The 27864-nt window shown below is 43.4% G+C and overlaps 2 protein-coding genes across 10 annotated transcripts in view; both read left to right on the top strand.

Moving 5' to 3' along the window:
- cacna1bb (calcium voltage-gated channel subunit alpha1 Bb) overlaps window positions 1-4377 on the top strand; it is a 117150-nt gene extending 112773 nt beyond the window's left edge. For 3 of the 9 annotated variants that reach the window (XM_089020173.1, XM_089020169.1, XM_089020172.1), the window contains one exon: window positions 161-4376. In XM_089020173.1, the coding sequence (XP_088876299.1) occupies window positions 161-715 (555 nt within the window). In that variant the 3' untranslated portion in view covers window positions 716-4376. Of the gene's footprint in view, window positions 1-160 lie in introns of all 9 variants that reach the window. The other 6 variants (XM_089020170.1, XM_089020168.1, XM_089020174.1 and 3 more) reach the window with 3 other exon arrangements.
- A 1264-nt stretch (window positions 4378-5641) lies between these two features.
- The window catches only part of LOC148884150 (uncharacterized), a 74390-nt gene continuing 52167 nt past the window's right edge, over window positions 5642-27864 (top strand). The window contains exons 1-6 of the mRNA XM_089020404.1: window positions 5642-5935; window positions 21442-21571; window positions 21763-21921; window positions 23638-23830; window positions 25115-25252; window positions 25846-25914. Coding sequence (XP_088876530.1) covers window positions 5758-5935; window positions 21442-21571; window positions 21763-21921; window positions 23638-23830; window positions 25115-25252; window positions 25846-25914 — 867 coding nt within the window. The 5' untranslated portion in view covers window positions 5642-5757. The remainder of the gene's footprint in view (window positions 5936-21441; window positions 21572-21762; window positions 21922-23637; window positions 23831-25114; window positions 25253-25845; window positions 25915-27864) is intronic.

Here is a 27864-nt window from a genome sequence, read left to right as displayed (position 1 = left end):
TATCTATTTAGTTGCTTGTTTATGTATTCATTCATGTATGTATTTATGTACTTTATTGTTTATTTTTATATATATATATATTTTGTTTTTTTGGCATGTGATTATTTGTCAAAGATTATAAATGGCCTCTTGCCCCCCCCCCCCCCACCTCCCCTTCCAGCACTGCAGCACGGGGAGTAAAGCGGCCCCCCCTGGTTGGAGCACGCCGGGCCGCGGTCGCAGGCAGCTTCCCCAAACTCCCCTCACTCCTCGTCCCGCCGTGGCCTACAAGACCGCCAACTCCTCCCCCCTGTCGTCGAGCGCCGGCACCAGCGCGGCGGGACTCCACGCTCGCGCCAGTCGTGGCCTTTCGGAACACGAACGGTCGCGCGGGGATGGCGACCGCTCCCCGATGGCGCTCACCTGCATGGCTTCCGAGCCCAATTCAGAGCGCCGACTTCGGGGAGCTTCCCCGCAAGCGCTGGCGGAAGAAATAGAAGACTTCCAGGACGCCGTGAGCGGCCAAGTATTGCCGCACTCCGCCAGATCCGGCGCCTCGGCGGCCGCCTCGTCTTCTTCCCGCGACGCCGCCGCCACGTCCGTCACGGCGGCGGCCGCGCAAGGGCGCGCGGACGTGGTGCCCAACGGCTACCACTTCACCTTTGGGGTCAACTCGCCGTCCGACAGCCGAGCGACGGGAAGCCTCAGGGAGCAGGAGGATGAGGATTGGTGCTAGCTAGCATGCGAGGGTATTTCTTAGCCACCCGTGAAGAAGCAGCTTGCCCGTCCGTCTTGCTCACGTCAGGGTCGCCTGAGCTGGTCAAAGGTCGGCGAATGAGGAAAAGTGGCGACGGGCCTGTCGGAAGCGCCGTCAAAAGGCGGCGGCGTGCAGCTGCTGCTTTCCCGCCGAAGGAAAAGCGAATGCTAACGTGATGTACCCAAAGACCATTTGGAAGACCCTTCGGTGTTTTATGCCTCGGACACCGGGACTCAAGTTAAAAGCCAAAATCTTGAAGAGCAACGAGGCCTCATTTTTGATCTACCTGCTTGTTATATTGTGTCTCGACATATAAGGGGGGGGCGGCTTTCCAGGTGACGCGCGAGCACCAAACAGCTGATGGGATTCGTAAAATGGCCATCGTCAAAGTCCACTATTATTATTATTATTATTATTATTTTTTTTTGTCGACCTTGGAAAAAGATCATCAAGTGTCATTTTCAGGCAAAAGAAACTAACGTGAGGCATTTTGATGGTCAGCTTTTGTTCAAGTGGGGGCGGGGGGGGGGGTGCACGCAGGGACTCGGACAACCATTTGACATGTGGCCCAATACTAAGTGCCTCATTTTACAAGATGCGAGCTGCAATCGGGTTTCTTTGACTGGGTGGTCTGTGTCCAACATACAGTCAAGTAGCGGTCTGGCAAGCCTTGAGGAACACCGGCAAAAATGCTTTGGCTCTGGCGTGATAAGAACTCAAGAAAATAACAACATTTTGATATACGTACCGAGTCTCCAAACTAAAGATCCAAAGTGAAGCAGTGTAGTGCATGCCGAGGTCTTGAACGTGTCAAAATGCCGTCTGTACTTTATTCGAGGCTCTGTACGTACTAACTAAGCCTCTGCCTTTTTCACTTCAAACACACTGCCAGTCTGGACAAGGACAAAAGTGCCATTTTTACAAGATCCAAGTCAGAATCCTATTCGGAGATGCACCCGTTTTGTTTTCTTTTACTGTGTTTCTTCTTTTAGTCCTCGTCCCCTTTTTAACTCATTCACTGCCGTTCACAAATTTATTCGGGAATTGAAAATATGACGCCATTCCCGAATTAGTTTGGGTTTTCTTTCTTCTTTCTTGGGTGCCAATAAAGTGCTGGTCAGACCCCGGCAATGATTTTTCCCTTCCACAAGCGGGCAACATTTCCCTTTTGTCCATATTACCGCGTTGTTCCAGCTTTAACTGTTGCTGTTGTATTGCATTGTATTTTGGACAGCCGCCCTCATTTCCACCTCATATAACTCCAGACCCATATAACTTAGGAAATAACTGTATTCTTGTAATGAAAGAAGAGAGTCTAAGATTTCTTACGTTGCATTGAATTTTTATGTCGTCCTAAAAGTCAATATTGTTTTGCTCCTGGAATTTGAGTGAGAATGACAAAAACCCTGGCACTGGAGTGAACCCATTTTTACACATCATCTGGCAGTGATTGAGTTAAAATTCAGCCCACAGGATGTCCCAAAGAGAAAAATAACGGCCACAGAAACGTGGCCATGACCAAATTTGTCATTCTAGGAATGTTGGGGCTCAGCAACCGCTGGACCCATCGAACAAAATGGCCGCTGTTAAATTTGTGATAACTGAATGACAGTACACCCTCGTTTTTCACAGTTAATTGGCAACAGAAACTGTAATATAGCTAGATTGTTCATTTTCTTATCTTGATGAATACATTATTTTGAAACAAAAAAAAACCACACAAAGCAAGTGTTGAGGGGTTAAGGGCATACCAGAACAATGAAAGTGCATTTCAAAGTTTCTCCATCATTTGCTGCTATTTAAAAGCACATCCCGCTTCCTCTTGTGTGGCGTGCACCACGTTTCTACAAATACTCGGGCTTCCTCCTCCCCCAGTTCAAAAAAAAAAAAACATGCATGTAGCTTAACTAAGGAGTCCAAAGTGTACATTGCGTCTTGCCCAAAGTCACGATTGGGCACTTCTGGGCATCCCTGATCGGATCTTGATTTTTTTTTCACCTTTTGCCTAAATCTGCTGCATTTCCTTGCTCTTCCCTTTCCACTGACATTTTTTAATGTAGGTCATACGTTCTTTGAAGCGGCTACCAAATATGCAGTATTTATGAATCCGTGGACATTTTCAGCTGTAAGACGCAATCTCCCCCTACCAAAAAAACATGTAGGCAAGGGTGTCAAAGTCCATCGCTAGCTCGCTCAATCGTTAGATTGTGCAATCGCTAGCTAGCTCGATCGCTAGCTAGCATGATAGATGAGCATGGAATTTCACAAGTTTGATTTGCTTTGGCGGACCGAATAAAATGATGTGGGGGTCCAGATTGGTTTTTGTTGGTTGGTGTTTGCTTGGAAAGCCATTAAGACTTGTGTAACTTGTAACTTGTGTGTACCGTACATTTTTGAGGAGTGTTTGCCACTTGTGTGTCTGGTAAGAACCTCCCACCCACACAAAAAAAGATATCGAATTCGAGCCTACGCATTTTGGAATGGACGGCCTCGCATACGGTGTACCCGATGTGCTGCCCAGATCTCGGCGTATATCTATCCAAATAGTTTGTCAGACATCCCAAATAAACATTTTCCGGCTCTACAAACACGAATTGCCGAGATGTTGTGGTTGGCCCGCTGAAGTATGAAGTATTCACTTTCCAAGTGAAGTCATGCGCAATATACGGAATTTGTACGCTTCGGCAAGCCCTTCGGATGGACGGTCCTACACGAGATTGAACGATATCTTGCCATTCTCATACATTATTGATCAATCCCAACTGCTTTGTGGGATCGGCTGTGTGCTGATTGGCCGTCACCCAGTCGGGCTCCTGGGATGCGTTGGATTTGTTTTTCAAAACGGCAACCAATGTTTTCAACCTCACAATTGTGTCAAATGTCTTCATTCATTCCTGTTTGCATGTTTTAAAAAGAAACGTGCATGTGCAAAAGTGAAAGTAAAAAAAAGAAAAGAAAAGGGTTGACTTTAAGACATCCATGACGTTGATGATTTGCCTTTCATAATTGTGACGCGGCCAGTGTGTTAACTTGATGAACTTGAATACCATCGTCACAAACACCCCCCACAGGAAAAAAAAAGTGCAAATGTACTTGCAGAGTGGTTCTTAAGTGTCTCAATCCTTCGCTGGCTGATCTCTTACTCGACTGTCTCCCGCACAGTCAGTCTAACTGTACCCATATTTTTTTGTATGAGCGTCAATGATTGAATAAAGAAAGCTGATGGACATATGGCGCGTTCTGAAAGATGGCGTGATCACATGGTAATCGAGCGTATTTTCATCTCAGCATCAATCACACAGACACACACCTGGCTGGCATTGATGAATGACAGATATTCATAAAATGGGATTACAGTAATCCCTGGCGGTTCATTTATCACGGTTTCAGTGCATTGCTGATTTTTCTTCAAAAGAAAAAACGTTCAGAATAATTAATACTGTGATACTTTGGTTTACGAACCCCTTGTCTTAGGAACTTTTCCGTTTGCGAACGTTAATTTATGAAATTTTTACCTTTGCATACGAACTATTTTTCGGGATACACACGGAGCGCCACAATGAAGAAGATGGCAGCCCACTTGTTTTTGTCCTCTGTTCCCCGGGCCCACCCAGTCTTCGGTTAAAGCCATGTGATTGGTCAAGAACGCAGCAGTGAGGAGGGGGGTTTACAGACAGAGAGAGAGAGTGAGTGAGGCCGTTCTCCAAAAAAGAAAATGGCAGCCGACTTTTTTTGGGTCCTCTATTCCCTGCCCCCAAGTTTCGGTTAAAGCTACGTGATTGGCCAAGAACGCAGCATTGGGGGGGGGGCTTAAACATTAAAGAGACAGGCAGACGACAGAGTGAGAGTGAGAAAATGGATAGAAAACTTTGATAGTTCAAAGGCAGAGTGTAGACTGCAAGGTTAAAATATCCCATCAATCAGGCTCCACAAACAACCCGCAAAAGCCATCTGTACACTTGATGCAAAAAGCTATCAACCCAACTAAACAGAACACAATTGATGAGGAACTAAGTAAAATTATCGGAGAGAAAACACCTAAAAGGGATTATTCCTCAAGATGGTGAAAGAAGAAAGTTACGTTCCTCTTCAAGTGTTTAATGCTGATGAAAGCGGCCACTCCATTCCATCAAGCCATCAATGACCATCACAAAGGTCAATAGAACGACTTTATTATACAGGACAGTTTATTTCTTTAATTATAATACCATATCAATTTTATTATACATAAAATAAGGTCTATTTTGTGTAGTTTCAAGGCTTAGAAAATTAGAAAGTGGAAAATTATGTTTTGTGGGGACCTGGGAACGGATTATTCTCATTTTAATGGTTTCCTATGGGAAATTAATTTTTGGGATATACATTTTTCGCCTTACACACTGTCTGGGAACCAATTAAGTTTGTAAGCCAAGGTAGTATCACTGTACACCTTTAATATACCTTTTCTTGGATACTTGCACTATGTACAGTTTTTTTATTACAATTTTTTTGCACGTTCACAGGATACACCTCAGTCTGCTGACATTTTTACACTGCATAGAGTATCTTGTTTTTCTACCCTTTAACCCTCCCCCCTTTCAAAATGCTGCTGTGGACTGCCAATTTCCCCATTGTGGAACGATTAAAGGTTTTCTTATTCTGATATAATGCCGGTTTGGTACATGGCTGTAGCCTGATTGTTTTCCAATGCTGAAGTCACCCAATGACAGCAAGATATCCCATAGTTTAAAGCCAAGTGGATTGGCTGTGCATATTCTCAGCCCCGGCCAGGCCCCCCCCCCCCCCCTCTGGTTTATCCCGCGTCGTGTATCCCGGGTGGTCCTGGTCCCCATTTACCGCGAAAAACGAGCGATTACTGTCGAGTAAAAAATGTCGAAATCCTGCGTCTGATTGGCCAGATGGAAGAGTGTAGGCGGGGCTCGTCGCCCGAGGGAGGGGCGAGCAGATGCCGGCTGGACGGGGGAGAAAACGAGCTGACAGGTGAACGAACGAACAGGACCCCTCGCTTTTGTTGGAAATCAATGACAAGCACGCTTTTGGGTCCTGTCGGACCGCCATTGACCAAAAATATGCTGCTCTGGTTGTCCAGCTGGACACTTTGTCTCCTCGGGTTGATGCGCACGTGCAGAGGCAACACAGGAGATTTGCCAACCTTGATTGATGACGAAGGAGAGTCTGGCTCCGGAATGCTGCACACCGGTAGGTAAAAGAACATCATTAAAATTCACCAGTCGTAAAATGACATTGATTTAATGTCTCAAGCATGTGATTTAAAAATTGAGTTTTACTTTGAAATGACTTTATTGGTCATTAAAAGGGTTCCGCTAACATATTGCTGTGCTATTAAATATCACCCAGAAACGTTGTATTTTGTATTTTATAGATATATTTTTTGTCACTTTAAACATCGGCTTTGCTTTTAAAACCACACGGCATAGCAAATTCGAGGCTGGGCTAAATTATGATTGATCAAGTTGTCTAATGTTTGTTGTCAAATTGTGTACTTGTGGGCTTTTGGGTGGCCCAATTGTCATTTGAAATTTGACCAGAACCCTTTGTTAGATCACCTTGAACCTGCAGTTTCACAATAGTAGGGTTTGTTTGTCAACTTTGTATATAATTTGGGGAAAAAAATAAGAAAAATTCTGTCAACAACACCTAGAAACATGGGAAAGATATTTTGTGGTGTGACAAGTTGATTTTTTAAATTTAGTTTTCGGAAATAATGGACCTGAAGTCCTCCGGAGCATTATATAATGTAGGTTGTGTAATATTATATAATATTTCATATCATATATATATATATATATATATATATATATATATATATATATATATATATATATGCAGTCAGTGGAGGCAGGTGAAGCAGTGCCTCACCTGTCATCATGGAAAGCTGTCATGGACATATCAAATGACAAAATAAATTAAACAGTTAGATGTATTTAGTGATTTGTACTTTAAAGTTCTTGCCCATTTAACTTCACCGTTTTAGGATTTTTTTCAAAATCGCAGAATTTTCACATTTACCGTTCAAATACTAAGTAGAGACGGGCGGTGACGTCATTGATGACGTCATTGCCTCACCAGCCATGAACCTCACCCCACGTCACTGATATATATATATATATATATATATATATATATATATATATATATATATATATACTAGTCTTAAAACATAAAATATAGCTATATGCGGTAGAATCTTTGTAAAATCCGCTCAGTAGAAGTCATTTGAAGCGATTTTACAAATTATGGACACAACTTGTCCGCACTTTTTTGTTTCTTAACTGACATCAGAAAAACGTTTTATAGCATCTAAAATACCCACAACACGCAGTATAATATTTTTCTTCAAATGCAAAACACCAATAAAAATGACTTACAGTGTCCAGAATCTGCAAAAAATGGAGCTGCGAATTGGGCATTTTCAGAAAGTCCCGCCCCCAGCCCAGTTCGTGACGTCACGCCAAGACATCTTGCATTTCTGGAGAATCAAAACAATGGCTTCAGATTCAGAGAATATGCTTTCTTGTTACACCTCCAGTTATGAATATGATTCAAATAGTTCTCAAGAGGAAAGCATACATGTTTGCAATCCATTAAAGAATTTATTTGTGTCACGTTTCGCGAGGTGGTGATGGCGGGTTCGGATCCCAAAAAGCAGGCAGGAGGGAGCAGGAGGTTGTTTGACTAATTGTATTAAAATAAGGGTCAGCAGTAACAAAATGTAAAACATCAAAATGATCTGAATGGAAAAAATACAAAGTAGCAAAAGAAAACCAAGTGTAAAAGTCCGCCATGGTTAAACAAACACGTACACGATGCATGCCGCAACCAAGCAGCAAACAAACAATGAATCGGCCCCGGATGATCGTGCCGGGTGTCCTTTTAAGTGTCATTGATTATAACGACCAGCACCTGCGAGGCTGCCGGCAGGGCTGACGTCGCTACCCGCTGGTCGCCAATCTGATCGGGACGACCAGCACCTGTGCAGGTGCAGGCGGGGCCGACAGCGCCCCCCGTTGGTCGCCAACCAGATCATGACAATTTGGGCCATTTTGAGGCAACATTGGGGATCACCAGAAAAGAGGCAGAAAATGGCGACCTGCTGTGGCCACCTCCGTTTCCACAGGCTGATAAATTCCTTATATGGAGCTTGGACACCCTCTTCTGGCGGCTTTTGGGTGCAACACAAGGTTTTCAGACCAAACAATACAGCAAAATACATTGACGTGATGGAAGGACTGCTACAATGTGTCTTTTTTCCGGTGTGGGGCGTTCCTTTAGTAACGTCACGTACGGACTCATCACCGACTCAAAAACAAGACTTCCTGAATATTCAGCGCGAGTCTTAAAACGTAAAATATAGCTATATGTGGTGGAATCTTATTAAAATACGCTCAGAAGTCATTTGAAGCCATTTTACAAGCCACAGCAGTTTTTTTGACAACGATACCAGTGCAGCGTGTTCTACCGGAAACAAATTCCTTGTGTGTTCTACATACTTGGCAATAAAGATGATTCTGATTCTGATTCTGATGGACACAACTTGTCCGGAGACGTCGGTTGTCCTTGAAGTAGAGATCGAATAGCCATCAATGAACTGCAGGACGGGCATCCGACGTAAAAGCTTGGCCAAAACAAACATGCGGATCATACCTCTGAAGATGGAGGTCACTGATTCGCTGTGGCGACCCCTTGAAGGGAAGAGCCGAAAGGAAAAGAAGAAGACAATATTATATCTTTTGTAAAATATCATATTGTATCGTGTTGTATAATAATGCTTTAGAGAAAGAAAAGAGATAATAACCCTGTTTTTTTCCTACGAGACCAGGGGTGTCAAACTCATTTGACATTGTGAGCCACATATGGCTTTGGTAGATGTCAAGTGGGCCAGACCCTTACAATTATACAATACCTGCTATAAATAACCAAAATATCATGTCTTTCATTAGTTTTGGTGTAAAGAAGCACAAGAACATTAGGAAAATAATGACATTTAACAAACATTCCTTTTACACAACATTTTGTTTTGTGAACAAATGTGCAATTTACTTTTATCATTCGCATATATGCATTGCAACTGATTCCAATGATTCTACAACAGCACAAAACTAACAATAAATTGGTATCGAAAAATATAGTAATGCACTTGAAGGTTAAATGTGTTTTATAAAGAAAGGAATTTTTAAACCATTGTTTTTGTTCCTGACATTTGGCATCTTTTGGCCTGTACAAGTGCATCAATAAATACCAAATGTCCTGACTAGCTGACACTTTCATATTCCTTCAATACCAAAACTTGTTAAACACACCAAGGTTTCCCATGCATCTCTGTAAAAAATATGATATGGTCCATTTTTCATTGAAAATTCAACACTCCATATCTACTTTTCTCCATTTGGGTAATGACATTTTGGCTAATGAGGGTGTTGAAACCGCTTTTGAGAAAAAAGACCCCAGTTGAAAAATAACACTGCTGTTTTTTCTTCTATGTTGATCAAAACAGCACCACTCTGCCCTCTAGTGGACGATCCTTGAACTGTGCATCGTTAAATAATATGACTTCCATGTCATAGGTGCATTTTTTTCCACTTTTAAATTTTCCTGCGGGCCTGATCCAACCTCCTTGGGGTGCGGTTCCGGCCCACGGACTGTATATTTGACACCCCTGTACTAGACAGTTATTAGGATTTTCCTATTGACGGCTGGCATTAGCGATGGTGGTGTTTCTAAAATCAATTATATTCTGTCTCGTATTTACGTTGACCGTAATAATTTTTTTGATTTTTATTTACTTTTTTCGAAACTCAAACTGGCGCATCAATAAACAACTGAAAGCGTTCCCAAGTAAACTAGGATTGCGCCATACATGGACGCCATGTTGTCGCGCTTGCGTTGTCAATTTCGTACGCAGAAACAGGCGACAAATTGGAATCGGCGCGTCTCACGTCGGACGGAAGGGTTTCCTTCCTTGTGCCATCTGGACTCGTTTAAAGACAACATCCCGGCGGCTCGGCTCTCTCATGGCCGTTTGTTTTCACGGGCTTGTTGACGCAGTGACAGAAGCGCGCATGTTTTGGCGTTTACATTGCGTCGACCTTCTATCCTTCATTTTGCGACCTGTTGAAATTGATCCCGGATTGGCCGCACGCCAGGCGCCTCGCCGGGTGGCGTCTGAATTCCACAGGGCCGCCATGTTTGTTTTGCCGCTCGATTTGCGTCTTTTGTCCGTCATCTATTTGCGACATCGCGGACGGATGGAATGAGACTCGCAATCGCCCAATTTTGGCCTCTTCTGAACGTTAGCGTCTTCGGTGGAGCTGTCGTCTGACGATTATGTCATACCTACCATCAGTTTTATCTTGTTGCAGATGTGTCTTTGTTATTCATACCGTATTTTCCGATGTATATAAGGCGCAGTGGAGTATATAAGGCGCACCAATCAATCAATGCATGAATTTGTTTCCAAATATAATATCAGTGTCTGAAACTCATGACAAAAAGTTAGCGGACACCAGGGCAGACAACTCTGGAAAGTTGCCTGCCCGACCATGAAGTTGCCTGCCCCATTTTCCACAACTTGAAACACAATAAGACGACTAATCTAAAAAATAAAAAAAAACATTGTTGCAAAGTATTAAGGATTGTTTTTTAATTAAGGATGTAGCTACCACAAATGCTCCCTTGCTTAATTGATGGTAAATATCCCTTGCTGATGATTTTGCTCCAGTTGTCGTTTGTCCATCCAGTCTTCGGCCTGTTGCACAATGCAATGTTGGCCTTGCGCCGTCTGCTACTAGCCGCGTGAACTCCTCTTTTTCTTCCTCTCAAGATGGCGCCCCCCTGTGTGGCTGCCTCCACAGCAGCTCTTTCCCTTTCTTGTCTACTTTTTCACTTCTTTACTTTTCCGTTTTTGTTTTGCCTGATCTCGCTCCATAAACCTACGGAGAGGAGATGGGCATCTTTTCTTTTGCTCATCGCCGTTATTTTTTACTTTTTCATCGCTCCTGTGAACGGGGAATCCACGCGCACGCGGAATCCCATTGTTTACAGTCGAGACCAGCTACTAGCGTGGCGGGCTAATAGCGGACTAGCGGCCGCCGCACCAGACATCCCCGATGAATTGAAGAGGAGGAAACGAGGATGTCGGGCCGGGAAAGATCGCCGCAAAAGAACGAGGAAATACCGACACGTTCTCCCGTCCGTCATCATGGGGAACGTGAGATCGCTCCCAAATAAAATGGACGAGCTGGCGGCGCTAACGCGACATCAGAGGGAGTACCGGGAAGCCAGCTTGCTACTCGTCACGGAGACATGGCTTTCGGCAATCACTCCGGACGCCCACGCAGAGTTGGAGGGCTTCCAACTCGTACGAGCGGACAGAAATGAAGGCAGCGGTAAGCAGAAAGGAGGGGGGATTGCTGTATTTGTGAATGACAAATGGTGCAATCCTGGGCACATCACGGTGAAGGAAAAACTTTGCACTCGGGACATCGAGCTGCTAGCCGTTAGCCTTCGGCCGCATTACCTGCCACGGGAATTCTCACACGTCATAGCCGTGACGACGTACATTCCCCCTACGGCAAATGGCGGCGCTGCCTCCGATGCCCTCATATCTGTTGTAAACAAGCTGCAAACCCAGTCCCCCAACGCCTTGTTTATCATCTCAGGGGACTTCAATCACATTTCCCTGAAATTCTCCCTCCCAACATTCACACAGTATGTAACTTGTGCCACCAGAGACAATAACATATTGGACCTATTTTATTCAAACGCCAAGGATGCATACAAACCCTCCCCCCTCCCCCCTCTCGGAAGAGCAGACCACAATATGGTTTATCTCCAGCCTGTGTACAAACCCCTTGTCCAGAGGCAACCAGCTGTGACCCGCACGATCAAAAGATGGTCCACAGAAGCTGAAGAAGCTCTGCGGGACTGTTTTGATTCAACCAGGTGGGAGCTCTTTACTGAGATTCATGGGGAAGACATTGACTCACTCACCAACACCATCACAGACTACATAAACTTTTGTGAACAAAACACCGTACCCACCAGGACTGTGCGGTGTTTTGCCAACAACAAACCATGGATTAATCCCGACATAAAAGTCCTCCTGAAGGAGAAGAAAAGGGCTTTTGTGTCGTGCAAAAGAGAGGAACTGAAGGCCGTGCAGATCCAACTGAGGAGGAAGATCAGAGAGGGGAAGAAGGCCTACAGGATGAAAATGGAGGAGCAGCTGCAAGCCAGCAATGTCGCTGGTGTCTGGAAGGGCCTGAAAAACATCTCAGGCCACAAAAGCCCAGTGACATTGAACGAAAAAGACAAGGACTGGGCAGATGAAATCAACCGCTTTTTCAATCGGTTTGACAAGACGCCAGCCGCCCCCGGCCCACCGTCAACTTCACCTGTAGCTGCACCTGCACCAACTCTCACTGTGGCCTTACCCTCCCTGCCCCCTCTCACGACCAGCTTTCCGCAACCAACAACTGCCCTCCCAACCGTTGCCACACCCTCAGTCGCCACTCTGCCTCCTGGTTCCTGCCTGTCTGTCACAACTGCGCAGGTGAGGAACCAACTGAGGAGGATGAAGGTGAGGAAGGCAGCAGGTCCGGATGACATCAGTTCCCGACTCCTCAAGACCTGCTCCGACCAGCTGTGTGACATTGTCCAGCACTTGTTCAACCTGAGCCTGAAGCTGGGCAGAGTTCCACAGCTGTGGAAAACGTCATGCCTGGTCCCAGTGCCCAAGATTGCCAACCCCAAAGAGCTCAACAGCTACAGACCGGTGGCGCTGACGTCTCACCTGATGAAGACGCTGGAGAGACTCGTCCTCGCCCACCTGCGACCGCTCGCAAGCTCATCGCTGGACCCGCTACAGTTTGCCTACCAGCCCAGCATCGGTGTGGAGGATGCCATCATCTACCTCCTCCATACGGCGTTGCTGCACCTGGAGAATGCTGGGAGCACGGTGAGGATCACATTCTTCGATTTCTCCAGTGCCTTCAACACCATCCAGCCCAGTCTACTGGGGGACAAGCTGCAGCATGCCGGAGTCGACCATCACCTCACATCCTAGATTACAGACTACCTCACAAACAGGCCACAGTACGTGAGGGTAAAGAACTGTGAGTCGGACAGGCTTCTCTGCAGCACCGGAGCGCCGCAGGGAACAGTCCTGGCTCCATTCCTCTTCACCCTCTACACCTCGGACTTCAACTACAACACCCCAACCTGCCACCTTCAGAAGTTCTCTGACGACTCAGCTATTGTCGGCCTCATTACAGAGGGAGACGATAGGGAGTACAGGGGACTGACAAAGGACTTTGTGGACTGGTGCCAGCAGAATCACCTCCAGATCAACACTGGCAAAACCAAGGAGCTGGTGGTGGATTTCTGCAGGAAACAATCGTCACCTGCACCATTGAACATCCAGGGTTCGGACATTGAGAGGGTGACCTCCTACAAGTACCTGGGTGTTACTCTCAACAATAAACTGGACTGGACAACAAACACGGATGCCCTAATCAAAAAGGGACAGAGTCGCCTCTTCCTCCTCAGGAAACTGAGGTCTTTTGGAGTTCAGGGGTCACTCCTAAAGACTTTCTATGACTCTGTGGTGGCATCAGCCATCCACTATGGCATTGTCTGCTGGTCAGGCAGCATCACCACCCGGGACAGAAAAAGACTGGAGCGCTTTGTCAAGCGGGCCAGTTCTGTCGTGGGCTGCTCGCTGGACTCTCCTGAGGAGGTGGGCAACAGACGGACGCTAGCTAAACTAAAAGCTATGACGGACAGCCCCTCCCACCCCCTCCTGCCCATCCTGACAGCTCTGGGTAGCTCCTTTAGCCAGAGACTATTACACCCGCGCTGCAAGAAGGAGAGGTACCGCCGCTCGTTCCTACCGACTGCTGTCAGGCTTCACAATTCCCAATGATCACATGTGAAAAAAAAAAAAAAAAAAAAAAAAAAAAAAAAACTGGACACTTGTAAATATGGGTTGTTGCAATATATCTAAATGCATTTCTTGATTCTGCACTATGTACAGTCTTGTTTATAGAACGGTTTTTGCACATCTACATTTGCACAGTATACAGTTGACATTTTTATTTTGTTATGCTTAGAATATCTTGTTTTCTATCCTTTCACTCCCACCCCAACCCCATCCCTCTTCAATTGCTGCTGTGGACTGCAAATTTCCCCATTGCGGGACGAATAAAGGTATTCTGATTCTGATTCTGATTCTGATTCTGATTCTTTTCACGATGCTTTTAATAATAATAATGATACATTCATTTCTAAGCGCCTTTCAAAACTCTCAAGGACACTTTACAGTCACGGGATAATGTACGTTTACGTTTTGTCGCGTCATAAGTTTTGTTAGCTTCTTTTGAATCTGTGCGTCTACTTTGGAAAATAATATGCAAATGCACGACTTTACAACAATCGGGAAAGTCCGGAAGCAGGAAGCAGGCTTCTGATTGGCTGCCGTGCCGAGTATGCAAATTGCCAAACAAACCGAAATCCCAAAATTTCCAAACCGAATGAAGATTTTGAAATCGGAATAATTGATTCAGATTTCAAAATCTTCATTCAAACGTTTGCTGTATTGAATAAAGCAAACGTTTGATTTGAAAAAAAAAAATGTTTTGTTTTTATTCTTAAAGAAGTTGTCGGCCACCCGGGCGGAGACGTTTTGTAAGTTGTACGCCCGACATAAAAGTTGCACGCCCCGGGCGTCAGGGTGGGCTGTATTTCAGACACTGAATAATATAAAACTTTTCCAGTGTACAAGGCGCACCGGCGTATAAGGCACCCTCGATGAATGAAAAAAAAATCAAAATAGAATATATAAATAGCCTATTTTCCGGAACACCTAAGTGAATGAAAAAGATTTTCCAAATATAATATATATATATACATTCATTATATGACTTCACAAATAAGGTGCACCGGTGTATTAGGTGCAGTGTCATTTTGTGAAAAAAATCAAGGCGTTTGGGTGCGCCTTACACGCCTGCTGTTGCCCTGTCAAGAAGCCAAATAGTGAATGAACAATATTTGTATTGCTGTTGTTTACATCTTTGCGGTGTCAAGGCAACTTTAATTTGACTTGAGATTACATTATGATGATGATTATGATTATTATTATTGGCGTCATCTGCAAGATCATAACTGGGCTGTTCTTTTCTTCTGTCTGAAATGAGTCGGAACAGATTTGGATAGATTTTTTTTTTTTTTCCCCAAAGATATTTTTTTGCACTTTTTCAAGGAAAGCGACTCATTAAAATGCATTCCATTTTTGTTTTCAATTTATGTTCTTTTCACTTCTCACGACCTGAAAGTTCATCTTTTTTCATGCAATGCATACTCTATGATCTCAAACACCCCCCCGCCCCCAACATTACCCCAATATCAAAAAGACCCATGGGATACTTTTAAGTGTGATGAATAAATACTGTAAGATACGTTATCAACTAAATAGATGATGAATGAAGCCAATGAAAACAAGTTTGTCGTTGTTGGCAAAGGCATTGGATGACAAAATGCCGGAATGGTCTTTTACTGTCAGGGGGAATAAAAAAACAAAACAAAACATGAATACCAGACATTTATTACACGGTGTTTGCTCTTCAAACCACTGTTGAAATGCAAAAAAAGGGACAAAGAAATCATGTCATGTGACCAAACTATAACCTGCACAACTATATAAAAATAGATGTGAGGTACTTAAAGGAAAACCAAGCAATGCGTTGCACAAGTGTGCACACCCCTTTTTAACTCATTCAACGATGTGCAAAAATGTGTCGACTCCAGTGCCAGGGTTTTTGTCATTGTCACTTGAATTCCAGGACCCACAGACATTGACTTTTAGGACTACAGAAACATTTAATGCAGCGTAAGAAACCTTAGATGCTCTTCTTTCATCAGAAAGTTCATCAGTGAATTCCTAAATAATGTGGGTGTAGAGTTATTTGAGCTTGAAATGAGGGCAGCTGTACAAAATACAATACATCGTGTTTGAAATAGCGCTTTAACAACAGCTGAAGCTGGAACAAATATGCTAACATGGACAAAAGGCAAATGCTGCCCCCTCGTGGAAGAGGAAAACATTGCCAGAGGTCTGACCAGCACTTTATTGGCAACCCTGCTAAAAATAAACTAAACTCGAACAAATTTGGGAATGCCGCTCTACGTCATATTTTGAATTCCCAAATACATTTGGGAATGGCAGTGAAGGAGTTAACTTTTAGCCGCACACCAAATGAACCAAATTCAAACTAAATGGGATGCCAAATGAAGTTACGCTATTCTTTTAGTCTTTAGTTAACAGGACAATATTGTTTTATGGATTTGACATGACATTTTAAATAGCTTGGGGGGGTTCAACGGAACAAATGAAAAACCTGCGCGGGGAATAGATGACAGGCAAATTTGATGCTTTCAAGTCATTATGTGTCGAGAATGTTGTTCAGTCACGGCTGAATGTTCTTTCGCCGCTGATTTATGGACTGGTTGCTTCAAGCAGAGAATCAACTTCATTTCACAGCCCCCCTCGCCCCACAGTATGATTTTTTTTCAACATGAAAGTGAGTTATGGCCAATGTCAAAATTGCAGTGAGTGACACCTCAAAGCGTTGTTGAGGTCTCCAAAGACACCATCCTGCAGATGCGGCGAGAACTTCCTTCATATCGTTAACGCCAACGTAATGTTGAATTTCTCCTTCCCCGTGAGCCGCCCCAACGTACATTGCAAAACGCGGCGGTGTCCAAAAGAGGGAAGAATGTGGCAGGAAGTGGGACCGGCTCTGTTTATCGTCTTAAACGCTGATGAGACGTTTTGCAGTCAACCTCATGAGGTCGAACGCGAAAACGCAATTTCAACATTTATTTTGGCAATTGAAACAAAAGTAAGAAAAAATCATCATGTTGTACACAAATATTTGATGATACAAATCGATAATCAGTCGTGGTCGCCGCATACACCTCCCCAAAACATCAACATAATGTAGTCAGGTGACCATTTTTCAAACAGTCACTGATGGAACGTTTATATACACACCCGTTAACATCCTATGTTATTTCATTTCTCGTTTAGTCTATATATGGATCTATGTAGTTTATTCGATAACTTTGCGTATCTGTAGGGTGCACCGTTATTAAGCATCTTTATTTTCAGTCTGGTATCCTGTTGTTTTGTGAAAATGCCTTATTACAGGTTCGGAGAGATCGCAGTAGAGAAATGACCACAAACAACGACCATATATATATATATATATATATATATATATATATATATATATATATATATATATATATATATATATATATATATATATATATCTGTGACGTTTAATGATAGAATACACAGCAGTTCACAACATTTCCCATCATGAGTTTACGCTAGACACAAGCTGTCACCCTTATGCCCCTACATAAGACTCCAACATCACAGTTCAGATCCAGAATAGTATACCTTACCGTTGACAGAGGGCGGAGAGCCGGCAAACACCCTGGCAAAGTAATCTGGAAACCGAAAGCTGGACACTCGTGCACAGTTCACAGCAGACTCTAACCGGGATTGAGGAAACTCCCCTTTCTTATAGACCCATTCGTTCGAAAACAAGTGGCCAGCTTGTCCACGCAGGAGATGAGTCATTTCTCCCCCCCCCTCCCTCAGCCTTGGGACCAGGTGTTCCAGAGAAACATGTGTATGAAAAGGCAATTCTTGCAAGACTACAAAACAAATAGTATCAGTGTGAGAGCACAAAACAAGATAAGTGTGAAAAATACAAAACAAGCGATAAAACAAGCGGCATCAGTCTTGGGACCAGGTGTTCCAGAAAAACATGTTGTGTATGAAAAGGCAATTCATGATCAGTCTGAGAGAATACAGAAAGTGGCAAACAAATTGTATAACCAGCTCAGCTCAGGACACCAATAACAATCTCTTCCTTCACCTGTTACACCCTCCTCGTCGCTGATAGGCCCGATCGATATGGTATCATCACTGCTGTATGATAATACCAGGTGAAAGGGGTGTCTCTCTCTCTCTCCCTCTCTCTCTCTCTCTCTCTCTCTCTCTCTCTCTCTCTCTCTCTCTCTCTCTCTCTCTCTCTCTCTCTCTCCCTCTCTCTCTCTCTCTCTCTCTCTCTCTCTCTCTCTCTGGCCCTCCTCAACCGACCTTACAATGTACCTGCTGTCTACAAGATGGCGCCCGAATGCGCCATCAAGTCCAAGATGGCGGCCGAATGCGTGGCTTGAGAAAGGAGCGCCGATGCGTTATGTGGAATTGTTGCGGCTTGGAATTGAAGCGGATTGACGTGGGACAGGAAATATGAGACAATCTCTTTTGGTCAATGGATGCTTAAGCTTGGTGTTTGCTTTCAAAATTTAGCTTGTAGCAGACGTGCACATTCCACCATGACGTCCCTGATCCACTGGTGAAAAGGAAGCTTTGATTCTCTTGAACTGCTTCATAAAACAAAGAGGGTGCAGAAAGTGCTTAGGATTGAACGACTGTCTGTATTTTTTTGTGTTGTGTCACATTATTTTATTTTGTTGTTGTTTTGACTTCAAGATGGCGCCGCGTGTGTGGCTGCCTTTACGTATTTTTGTTTTTCTACTTCTTCCTTTCCTTTCATCACTTTTCCGCTGTGAAATGTTAATTTCTCCACTGCCAGACTAATAAAGGCTAATCCAATTCAATTCAAATCAATCAAAATGCTACACCCCCTTTATGCGAACATGCGGATTCAAGTGTGTTACTGGAAAGAAACGAAGCTTGTTTCCTCCTCCAGGACATTTTTTTTCCATGCCGAGGACACATGGAAAATTCCCCCGAGCAGGGCTCGTCCGTTGATCCGCAGGGTCTTGTTTGGAACACATCTGTCATCTCCATCTGGGTCTTTTACTGTACTTCCTCCACTAAAAACGTTGAAACCCGTTCATCTTCACTCTTTTGGGGACACACACACCGGCAACGATAAAGCCTTCGTCGGATCCGTCAGCAACAGAAGGTGGAACCATTAGAAGGGGCTGAGGTGGAGCATCTGTCAGTTCCTGGCGGTGAACCCATTTGGGCCTCAGTTCACTGCGGTGCTTGGACAACGGCTTCCCGTTTAGGCTTCCTCCAGTCTCATAATTGGGCCACCGTGGAGATTGGATTGATCCATTGAGGAAAAGAGGCTGTCTCCCATCTCCTCTCCCACGTCAATCCGCTTCAATTCCAAACGGCGACAATTCCACATAACGCATCGGCGCTCCTTTCTCAAGCCATGCATTCGGGCGCCATCTTGGACTTCTTATATATGTCTGTCACCCAATCATCTGGTATGAGTAAGAGTCCAAATGTTTTTTTATTGTTTTGTGTCCCTGTTTGAACATTTTCCTCCGTGAAAGATGGTGTCCAGCTCACTGGAAAACTTATTTGACCCGGTCTCACGATCAGCGGTTCAGGTCAAGAGTGCAGCAGAAGTCATAATTCACCCCATCCTCCCCCGCCACGCCCTCCCTCTCTTATCCTCCTCGTTCTCTCGAGTAGGCTGCTATGTTGGAAATGTTTTTTTTCTGACCCAAAATAAGTTCCATGAGTGCCATTTCCCAGGGCTGTCAAGTGTGACCATAAAGAGAGTGCTGTTTTGGAGGCATGCGACCGCCAAGGCTGCCAAGATCTAAAAAAAATCATCTTAAAACTAATGAGTTGCCGGATTTGGTGATGAAAGCGATGGTGCGTTCCCGGAGTGTCAGAAGTGTTTGAAGGGGCTACTGTACATGTGCTTCTGTTTTCATGCTAAAGCGGCCTGCTTGCCGATGCACAAATGTTCGCTGTTGTGCCGAAAAGCACTTGACTTGTGTTAATCTCATTACAGTCAAACTTAATCATGCTACGTTTGAAGTTTTATTAAGTGGAAAAATGGATTTGGCTGGACCTTGAGAAGCAGAGAGAAAAACTGGCTTAAATGTAGGTGGAGCCAAGTGAAGGGATTCTAGAGGAGCTCTTACGACTACCAGTCAAAAGGCGAGCGGCGGTATTTTGGACCAACTGGAGATGCTTAGTTTAGTGGGAGGTTGGCTGACTCCAAGGTTAAGTGCATGAAAGTAATCCAGTTGCACAAAAATATTCGGGGTTAATTTTCCCAAATAAAAAATGCAATCCTAATGATCATAAACAATTGCAGAAAAAAATAAACAAATAAATACTGTAAGTAATAAAAAATACAATAACATAAAAAAGAATATAATAAACAAATACAAACTAAGACTAAAAGTAGAAACACAGATTGAACTGTTAACTGTTAACTGCCGTCAGTCGTCAGCCATCAGCCATCAGCCGGGCAACGGAAACGGGTAACAGAAACGGGCATTGAAATAAAAATATCAAGTAAAATAAAAATGAAATAATACAAAATAAAGTAAAATAAAAATACAAAATAAATTAAAATAAAAATATAAAATAAAGTCAAACAAAAATATAAAGTCAAATAAAAATATAAAATAAAGTCAAATAAAAATATAAAATAAAGTCAAATAAAAATAAAAAACATGTAAAATAAAGTAAAATAAAAATCCAAATGTGTAAAATAAAAATACAAAAATCTAAAATAAAGTAAAATAAAAATACAAAAATGTAAAATAAAATAAAAATACAAAAATGTCAAATAAAAATAGAAAAATGTAAAATAAAGTCAAATAAAAATCTAAAATAAAGTCAAATAAAAATCTAAAATAAAGTCAAATAAAAATATGAAATAATATATTAAGAAATAATATATCAAGAAACGATAAATAATACTAAATACATGACCACAAAAATAATAAATACATACATAAGTAGATATATTGAAAAATAAATCCAAAATAAATAGAAATATCACCTCCCTGTGTACGAAAGCTGACATTTATGTTGCAAATAAAAGCCTTGACCCATCCATAAACTCTCCCAGTCAAGTCAATTCTTGCTTTCTTCACATGATGGGGAGCACTTTGCATAATCCTGCAGAGATTTTCTTTTTTTTCTCCCTCAAAGCTGCAGCTCTGAGAAGCAAATGGCATATTTGCTACCCGCTACTTATGCTTCACGGTAAAACAGTCTGACGTTCCTTGGCATCGGGGAAAAGGAAAAAAAAAACAGGATCAAGTATGCCACAGTGCCCCCATGGCTTTTCAAGTCAATGAGTCCATAAGTGGTTTTCCGCTTTTTGGTCATGGCATGAGCTAAGTGGTTCGTTCACGGCGTGCTAAACTGGACGCTGTTTTGTAATTGCCCACAAGTGTTGCCTTTGGCATATGTTTGCCAGATGGCCCTCACCACTGTGACGTTCAGCAGATGTCTGAAAAAGCAGCACTTCAATTCAATGCATGTGATCATCAACTGCATGTGATCATCAACTTTCATGCCCCCCCCCCCCCACTTCGCTGGTTCATATTTCACTTAATTCTCACATGAACTGGAGTTTACTCTCAAAACATCCAAATTCATAATTCTTCATGTTGTAATCCATAATTTACCCCCAAAAAGTCCCTGACTCACTGAAATATAATGTTTGAAAATTCTCTCATTGCATAAGGCTAAAACCAGCACAATTTGTTCCCCCCATGTTGAATCCCGGTATAGTAGCCTAACAATGCTTATCTCCCCTCTGTTATTGCGCAACCGTTTGATTTGGGCCTCCATTGAGCTTTTCTCTTTCTCCCAGCAGATGAGGTGAACATTCTGCAGGAGTTTGAAAACACCTCCGTGATTACGGAGGATGGCAGGTGCCCGGTCCTCCAGGTGGGACAGTACTCCATTTTGGCTCTTCCTCTCTCGCAGATCTTCACTGAAGGGTAAGGCTTTATCTCCATCGTCGGGGTGGATGATGAAAAGGACTTTTTTGAGAAGCCGCCTATCTCTATACTTGACACGTATAACATCACCTCAGCTGAAACAACCACACGACGAAAAAAAACATTATTTTTAATACGATTTCAGGAAATAAACAGCACCGAAGCCTCTGATATCAAACGTTGCCATTTAGGTTTGCGGACGAGTTCAGTCTACTGGTGCAGCTGAAGACTCGGCAGAGGATTGAAAGCAGCGTGTTCACCATGTTGAGCCCGGGCGGCCATATTTTGCTGCAGCTTCGAATCAGCGCCTTCACCCTCATCCTTGCTGGAGCGCAGCAACGGCACTATGAGTGAGACTACTTTTTTTGTAAAAGATTGTATGTACAAGCAATACGTCTGTGTAAGCTCTCAGTGGTACAGGAGTGGTCCAAGAAGTCCAGATGACGGCTGAAGAAACCTTTTCATCGATGTACAAGCAACTTTTTTCATGGATTATTGACCTGACCTGCCTTTGTACAGAAAAAGATGTAAATAAAAAACCTTGCCAACCACTAGATAATGATGTCAAAGTCAAGGCCAGAGGGCCAAATGTGGCCCGCCACATCGTTTTATTCGGCCCACGTTTCACGTCCGCACGAGGAGAGAGCAAACGACCTTGTCGGACAAAAAGGAGCTGGATCCAAAATACACGATGGAGACAGTAATTAGTTCAAAGAGGCTTTACTGAGACACGCAGTGGGAAAAAAAAGGAAGACGACAGAATGGGACAGCCATACCGAGCGATAAGCTGGCATATGGTGGAGGCGATAAGTCACAACGGGGAATACACCGAGACTAACAGGGTGACTTTTATACTCGGAAGGCACATTAGGGGGAGGGGCGCGCACCTGACACCAATCAGGATGTGACAGTGCCCCCCCTCAACGGACGCCCCCTGGCGGCCCACCCGGTTTGGAGGGGTGAGCCGATTGGACGCTTGGGTAAGTGATGGGTCGAGGATCCCGGAGCGGGGGACCGACTGACGTGTATACAGAGTCGCCGTCCACCATCCCACGTCGTAATTGGCCTCCGCGGGGCTGAGACGACGGGGGAAGAAGGCGCACGGATGGAGTTTCTGCTCAACTAGGGAGCGCTGTGATAATACCGGCCCCACCCCGGACGCCGAGGCGTCACCCTCGACAGAGAACGCGTGGTCCGGGTCAGGATGGCGCAATACTGGCGGATCGGTGAAGGTGCGACGGAGGCGGTTGCCTCGGGTGTCCACCTAAACGGAGCTTTGGTGGAAGTGAGACGGGTTAATGGAAGTGCCTTCTGACTATCATCGCGTATAAAGCGGCGGTAGAAGTTGGCAAACCCCAAAAATCGCTGAAGTTGCTTGCGCGTCTTGGGGGTGGGCCAATCTACCACCGCTTTGGTCTTGCCGGGATCCGCTCAAAGTTGCTCCACGATGAACCCTAGCAAAGACAGAGAGAGAATGGACGTGGAACGCACACTTCTCTGCCTTAACGGTAAGCCGCTTTTGCAGGAACCACGCCAGGACCCGCCGGACATGCTGCCGATGTTCTTCTGCGGATTTGGCAAAAATCAAAACCTCGTACAAATAAACAAAGACAAAAACATTGAGGAAGTCCCTCAAGTACCGGAAGTAATTCAAATAGATAGAAAGCTAGCTATCTAGCTTGCTAATAGCCAGATATCCAACAGCTAGACAGCTAATAGCTAGACAGCTAATAAAAAAGGGAAATGCTGCCCCCTTGTAGAAAAGAGGCCATGGCCAGCACTTTCTCGGCCCCCAAGCATGAAAAAAAACAAAACTCAAACAACTTCGGGAACGGCGCTCTACGTCATATTTTCAATTCTCGAATAAATTCATGAATGTCAGTGAATGAGTTAATTGTGGGACCAAACATTGAAAAATTCATAACGGCCCTCAAAAGGAAACCGTAGCTCCAATGCCCAATCACGCGGATGTTCCAAGTGACCCCCGTAGATCTTTGCGGCACATTTTTGTCTGATAAAAAAGTGTTTTCTCATCATCTTCAATCCTTCCAAACCTTCTTCCTCAGGTTTCCCATCCGTGATCTGACCGATGGAAAGTGGCATCGCGTCGCCGTTAGCGTGTCTGGCCAGCGGGTGGCGATATTCGTGGACTGCGCTCTGCTGGAGAGCGTGGACTGGGTCAACCAGGGTCTGAGGATCAAAACCCAAGGGCTCTTCATCGTTGGTGGTATCATTGAAGGCTTTGAGACGCCGTTTCAAGTACGTCGTCCTCTGCACGCACGCACGCAAAACGTAAACGCTGGGCTTTCTGATGATAAACGTGGAAGCCGCGGGCAGACGTTCATTCTGCTGCTGACAGATGACTTGATTTTTTTTGAATTGAACATGCACTGCCTGGCATGCGCTAGCTTGTCCGAGGTTGGCAAAGTTGCGATACTCCTGCAAGGTTGGAAGTGTGCACACGTCAGCCACAATCCCAGATGTTGTAAACCTACACAATCGACTTCAAGCCTGTCAAAATCAGTTTTTGCTGCGGGGGGAGGGGAATTTATTATTATTATTATTATTATTATTATTATTATTATTATTATTATTATTATTATTATTATTATTATTATTATGCGTGTGTGGCTGCCGCTGCTCACCCACACAAAAAAAATATCCTGACCTTCAGCGTTTTGAAAGGCGCTTGTAAATAAAATGGATTATTATTATTATTATTATTATTATTATTATTATTATTATTATTATTATTATTAACGTTGTTGATTCTTGAGATAAGAAGTCACATTTTAATGCTCCTACATGGGTTTCGTACACATTCCACCATGACGACCCTGATCCACTGCTGAAAAGGACACTTTGATCCTCTACTCTTTCATGCCATTAGGCCTGCTTCATGTCACAAAGAGGGTACAGAAAGTGCTGAAAATGAATGACTCTCTTTGTCTTTGTGTTGTCATATTATTTATTTATGTATTTATGTATTTATTTATTTATTAGTTTTTTTCTTGATGTTACTTCCGGGTTGAGTGATTGCTGGCGCGTGTGGCTGCCGCTGCTCACCCGAAGAGAAAATATCTTGTGACTGTAAAGTGTAATTGAGAGTTTTGAAAAGTGCTTATAAATGAAATGTATTATTATTATTATAGTTATGAATTTGGGGAAGCCGTTAGAAAGTTTCATCGCCTCCACATATTACATCGAGAGTGCATAATAAATTCATAAATAACTAGTTTTCAAATCTGAAGTCAGATATTATGGCTGTTATTTTGGTTTATATGGGACAACTTGAAATTTGGTTTGGACTTTAGCATTAATCAGGGAATTGATTTGATTTCACGGACTGAATAAAATGATGTGCCGGGCCACATTTGGCCCCCGGGCCTTGACTTGGACACCTTTGATATTAGGGAGTAGCCAGCTATGTCAATAGAAAGAGAGCTAGCTCAGTTGCTAGCTCAATAGATGAGCATGGAATTCGGCTATAGTTTGGGCACCCCCTGTCTTCATGTGTAATTCTGTCCGCGGGTATTGTTGCAGGGTCATCTGCGACAGTTGACCTTCCTGATGGACAACTCGGACGCTGCTCGGCAACACTGCAGTCATCACCCGCCGCGCTGCGGCGGGGACGGCAGCTTCAAAGCTCGCCGCTACCTGCGCGACTTTGACGCTTGGGAGGTTCGGAAATCAGCAATTGCACTGGAAAGTCTCTGAGCAAAATGGCCTTCAACTCCTTCACTGCCAGACGATGAGCAAAAACGTGTCCGCACCAGTGCCAGAGTTTTTGTCATTGTCCATCAAATTCCAGGACCTACAGAATATTGAATTTTGGGACTACATAAACATTCAATGTGGCGTAAGAAACGTTAGACTCTCTTCTTTCATCAGAAAAAAAGAATTATTTCTTAAGTGATATGGGTCTGGAGTTATTTACGCTTGAAATGGGGGCGACTGTACAAAATACAATGCAATACATCCATATTGATTTATATAGCCCTTTAACAACAGCTGAAGCAATAACAAAGCGCGAACATGGACTAAAGGCAAATGCTGCCCCCTTGTGGAAGGGAAAAACATTGCCAGAGGTCTGACCAGCGCTTTATCGGCAGCCCCTGCAAGCAAAAGCAAAACCCGAACACATTTGGGAATGGCAGTGAATGAGTTAATTTCTGAGTTTAAAAAATCGTCGAACATTTGACGGAGCGGAGTGCTGATTTTGAGAATATACCCAACTTTGCGTGTTTTTTCCAAGCGAGTCTGTTTCTTCACAGATCCAATCATGGTCCTCAAATGACCTGCACGACCCCGAGGATGAGTTGCTTTTGGACCTTGGCAGCACGGTAAGAGCCCTCCTCGCTTACGTGAACTCCCGCGTGCCCAATTTGTATTCGATGAAGGCGTGTAGCGTAAATCGGGAATGAAAACCAATGAGTGAGTGGAAGTTGCCTGCGGTCTCTACCGATAATGCCGACCGCCATGTCGTCATTGGCAAATGTTTTCCAGCTGTTTTCGAGGCAGGCGGCGGTGTAGCATTTGCATGGCCTCAGCCATTTTTTTCCCCCTTTCATTAGCTTTGTCTGAATCACCCCAAGTTGCTTCATGAATGCGATCAGGAAGCCAGAGGCCAAATAAAAGAAGCAGGAAGTATTTGTGGCTTTTATTTCCCCTTCACGGAAACGTACATTGACAGTAGCGGACACGCATGAAGATGTTTTATGATGTTAACGTGTTTGAAGCGAAGTCCGCTTTCATTGTTCCGCTGCTCTATTCATCATTTGTTCCTTCCGTGTACTTGGTTTGGCGACCGAGTTGCCCGTGGGGCAAGTTGGTGAAAGCAGAGGTCAGCGCCGGGTCGGGGTCACAGAGTCGAGCCGTCGGCCGAATGCGATGGAGAGGTTCGCCCGGGGGGGGGTGTCGTCATTTGGAAGCCTCCAAATGACGACGAGACTCTATTATGGATGTCACCGGTGAACTTTGGTGCACGTCATGTCATGTCATGTCGGTGCTGACTGTGGACTTTGGAGTCTTAAACGTTTCGCCAAAACGGAGAGATAACAATCATTATTTTGATTGTCTCGTGTCGTTTAGTGCAAATGTTTGAGAAAACAACTAGTTTCCCGGCAACAGAAGGCTGGGAAAGAGGAAATATGCCACCACGCCTTTGACAATTACATGATTGTTGCAGTTGTTTTATTTTGCCTGTATCAATTTCTATGAAAACCCCTTCAGTAATTTTGTCTTTGGAATGACCACGCAGAGACTGCGAATGTGCCAAACGTCGCCTGTGGGTCAGAACATTTCTGACTCCCGATGAAGCGCATTGACTGAAAATAAACACATAAATAAAGGAATGAATAAATTAATTCATAAATGTACAGATAAATAAACAAACCATTGAATAAATAAAAGAATGAACAAATAAGTGAATAAACAAATTAATAAATGAATACGTAAATGAATACATAAACAAACAAATAAGTGAATAAATAAAATAAATATATACATAACTACATAAATACATGAATAAATATAGAAATAAATAAATATGTAAATAAATATGTATATAAATACGTGAATAAATATGTGAATAAATACATGAATAAATACGTGAATAACTATGTGAATGCATAAGTGAATGAATAAACATGTGAATCAAGACAGTAATTAATCAGTAAATTAATTAATAAACACATAAATACAGAAATTAAAAAGTGACTGAATAAATAAATTCATATGTAAATATATTATTTATGTCAGCAAATAAATACATAAATGAATATGCAAATAAATAAACAACTAAATAAGTAAACAAAAGAAAGAAAATAAAAGAATCAACAAACAAGTGAATAAAGAAATAAATAATTCAACAATTCACTAATCCAATGAATAAATAAATAAGCAAATGAATAAATGAATGAATGCATAAATAAATAAATAAATAAATAAAGTGAACATGCAAATAAATATGTGACTAAGTAAATAAATGACTATGTAACTAAAAGGACAATGTGCGATTCCAGCGCTGTATTGAAACACCCCCCAGAATGACTTGAGGAATAACTTTGAGCCAATTTGCAAGCAACATTTGTTGAAGATGACATGGAGGAAGTGTGGCTTGTGTCCAGAGCTTGAAGATGGCACGCTTGCGTTCGTTCACTGGAGAATGTGAAATGTTCTTTTGGGAGCCAATCGCCATCCGTCATCGGAACCAACTGTGCCAATTCATTACAGGCCAGGTCCTCGGAGGAAGTCGGAAAGAAAAGGAAAATCACCATTTTGCCCTTTCACCA

The sequence above is a fragment of the Hippocampus bargibanti genome, linkage group LG18 (assembly GCF_051943395.1).
Source record: "Hippocampus bargibanti isolate YZ-2025 linkage group LG18, ASM5194339v1, whole genome shotgun sequence".
NCBI lineage: Eukaryota > Metazoa > Chordata > Actinopteri > Syngnathiformes > Syngnathidae > Hippocampus > Hippocampus bargibanti.
This window is presented reverse-complemented; position numbering and strand designations above follow the sequence as displayed.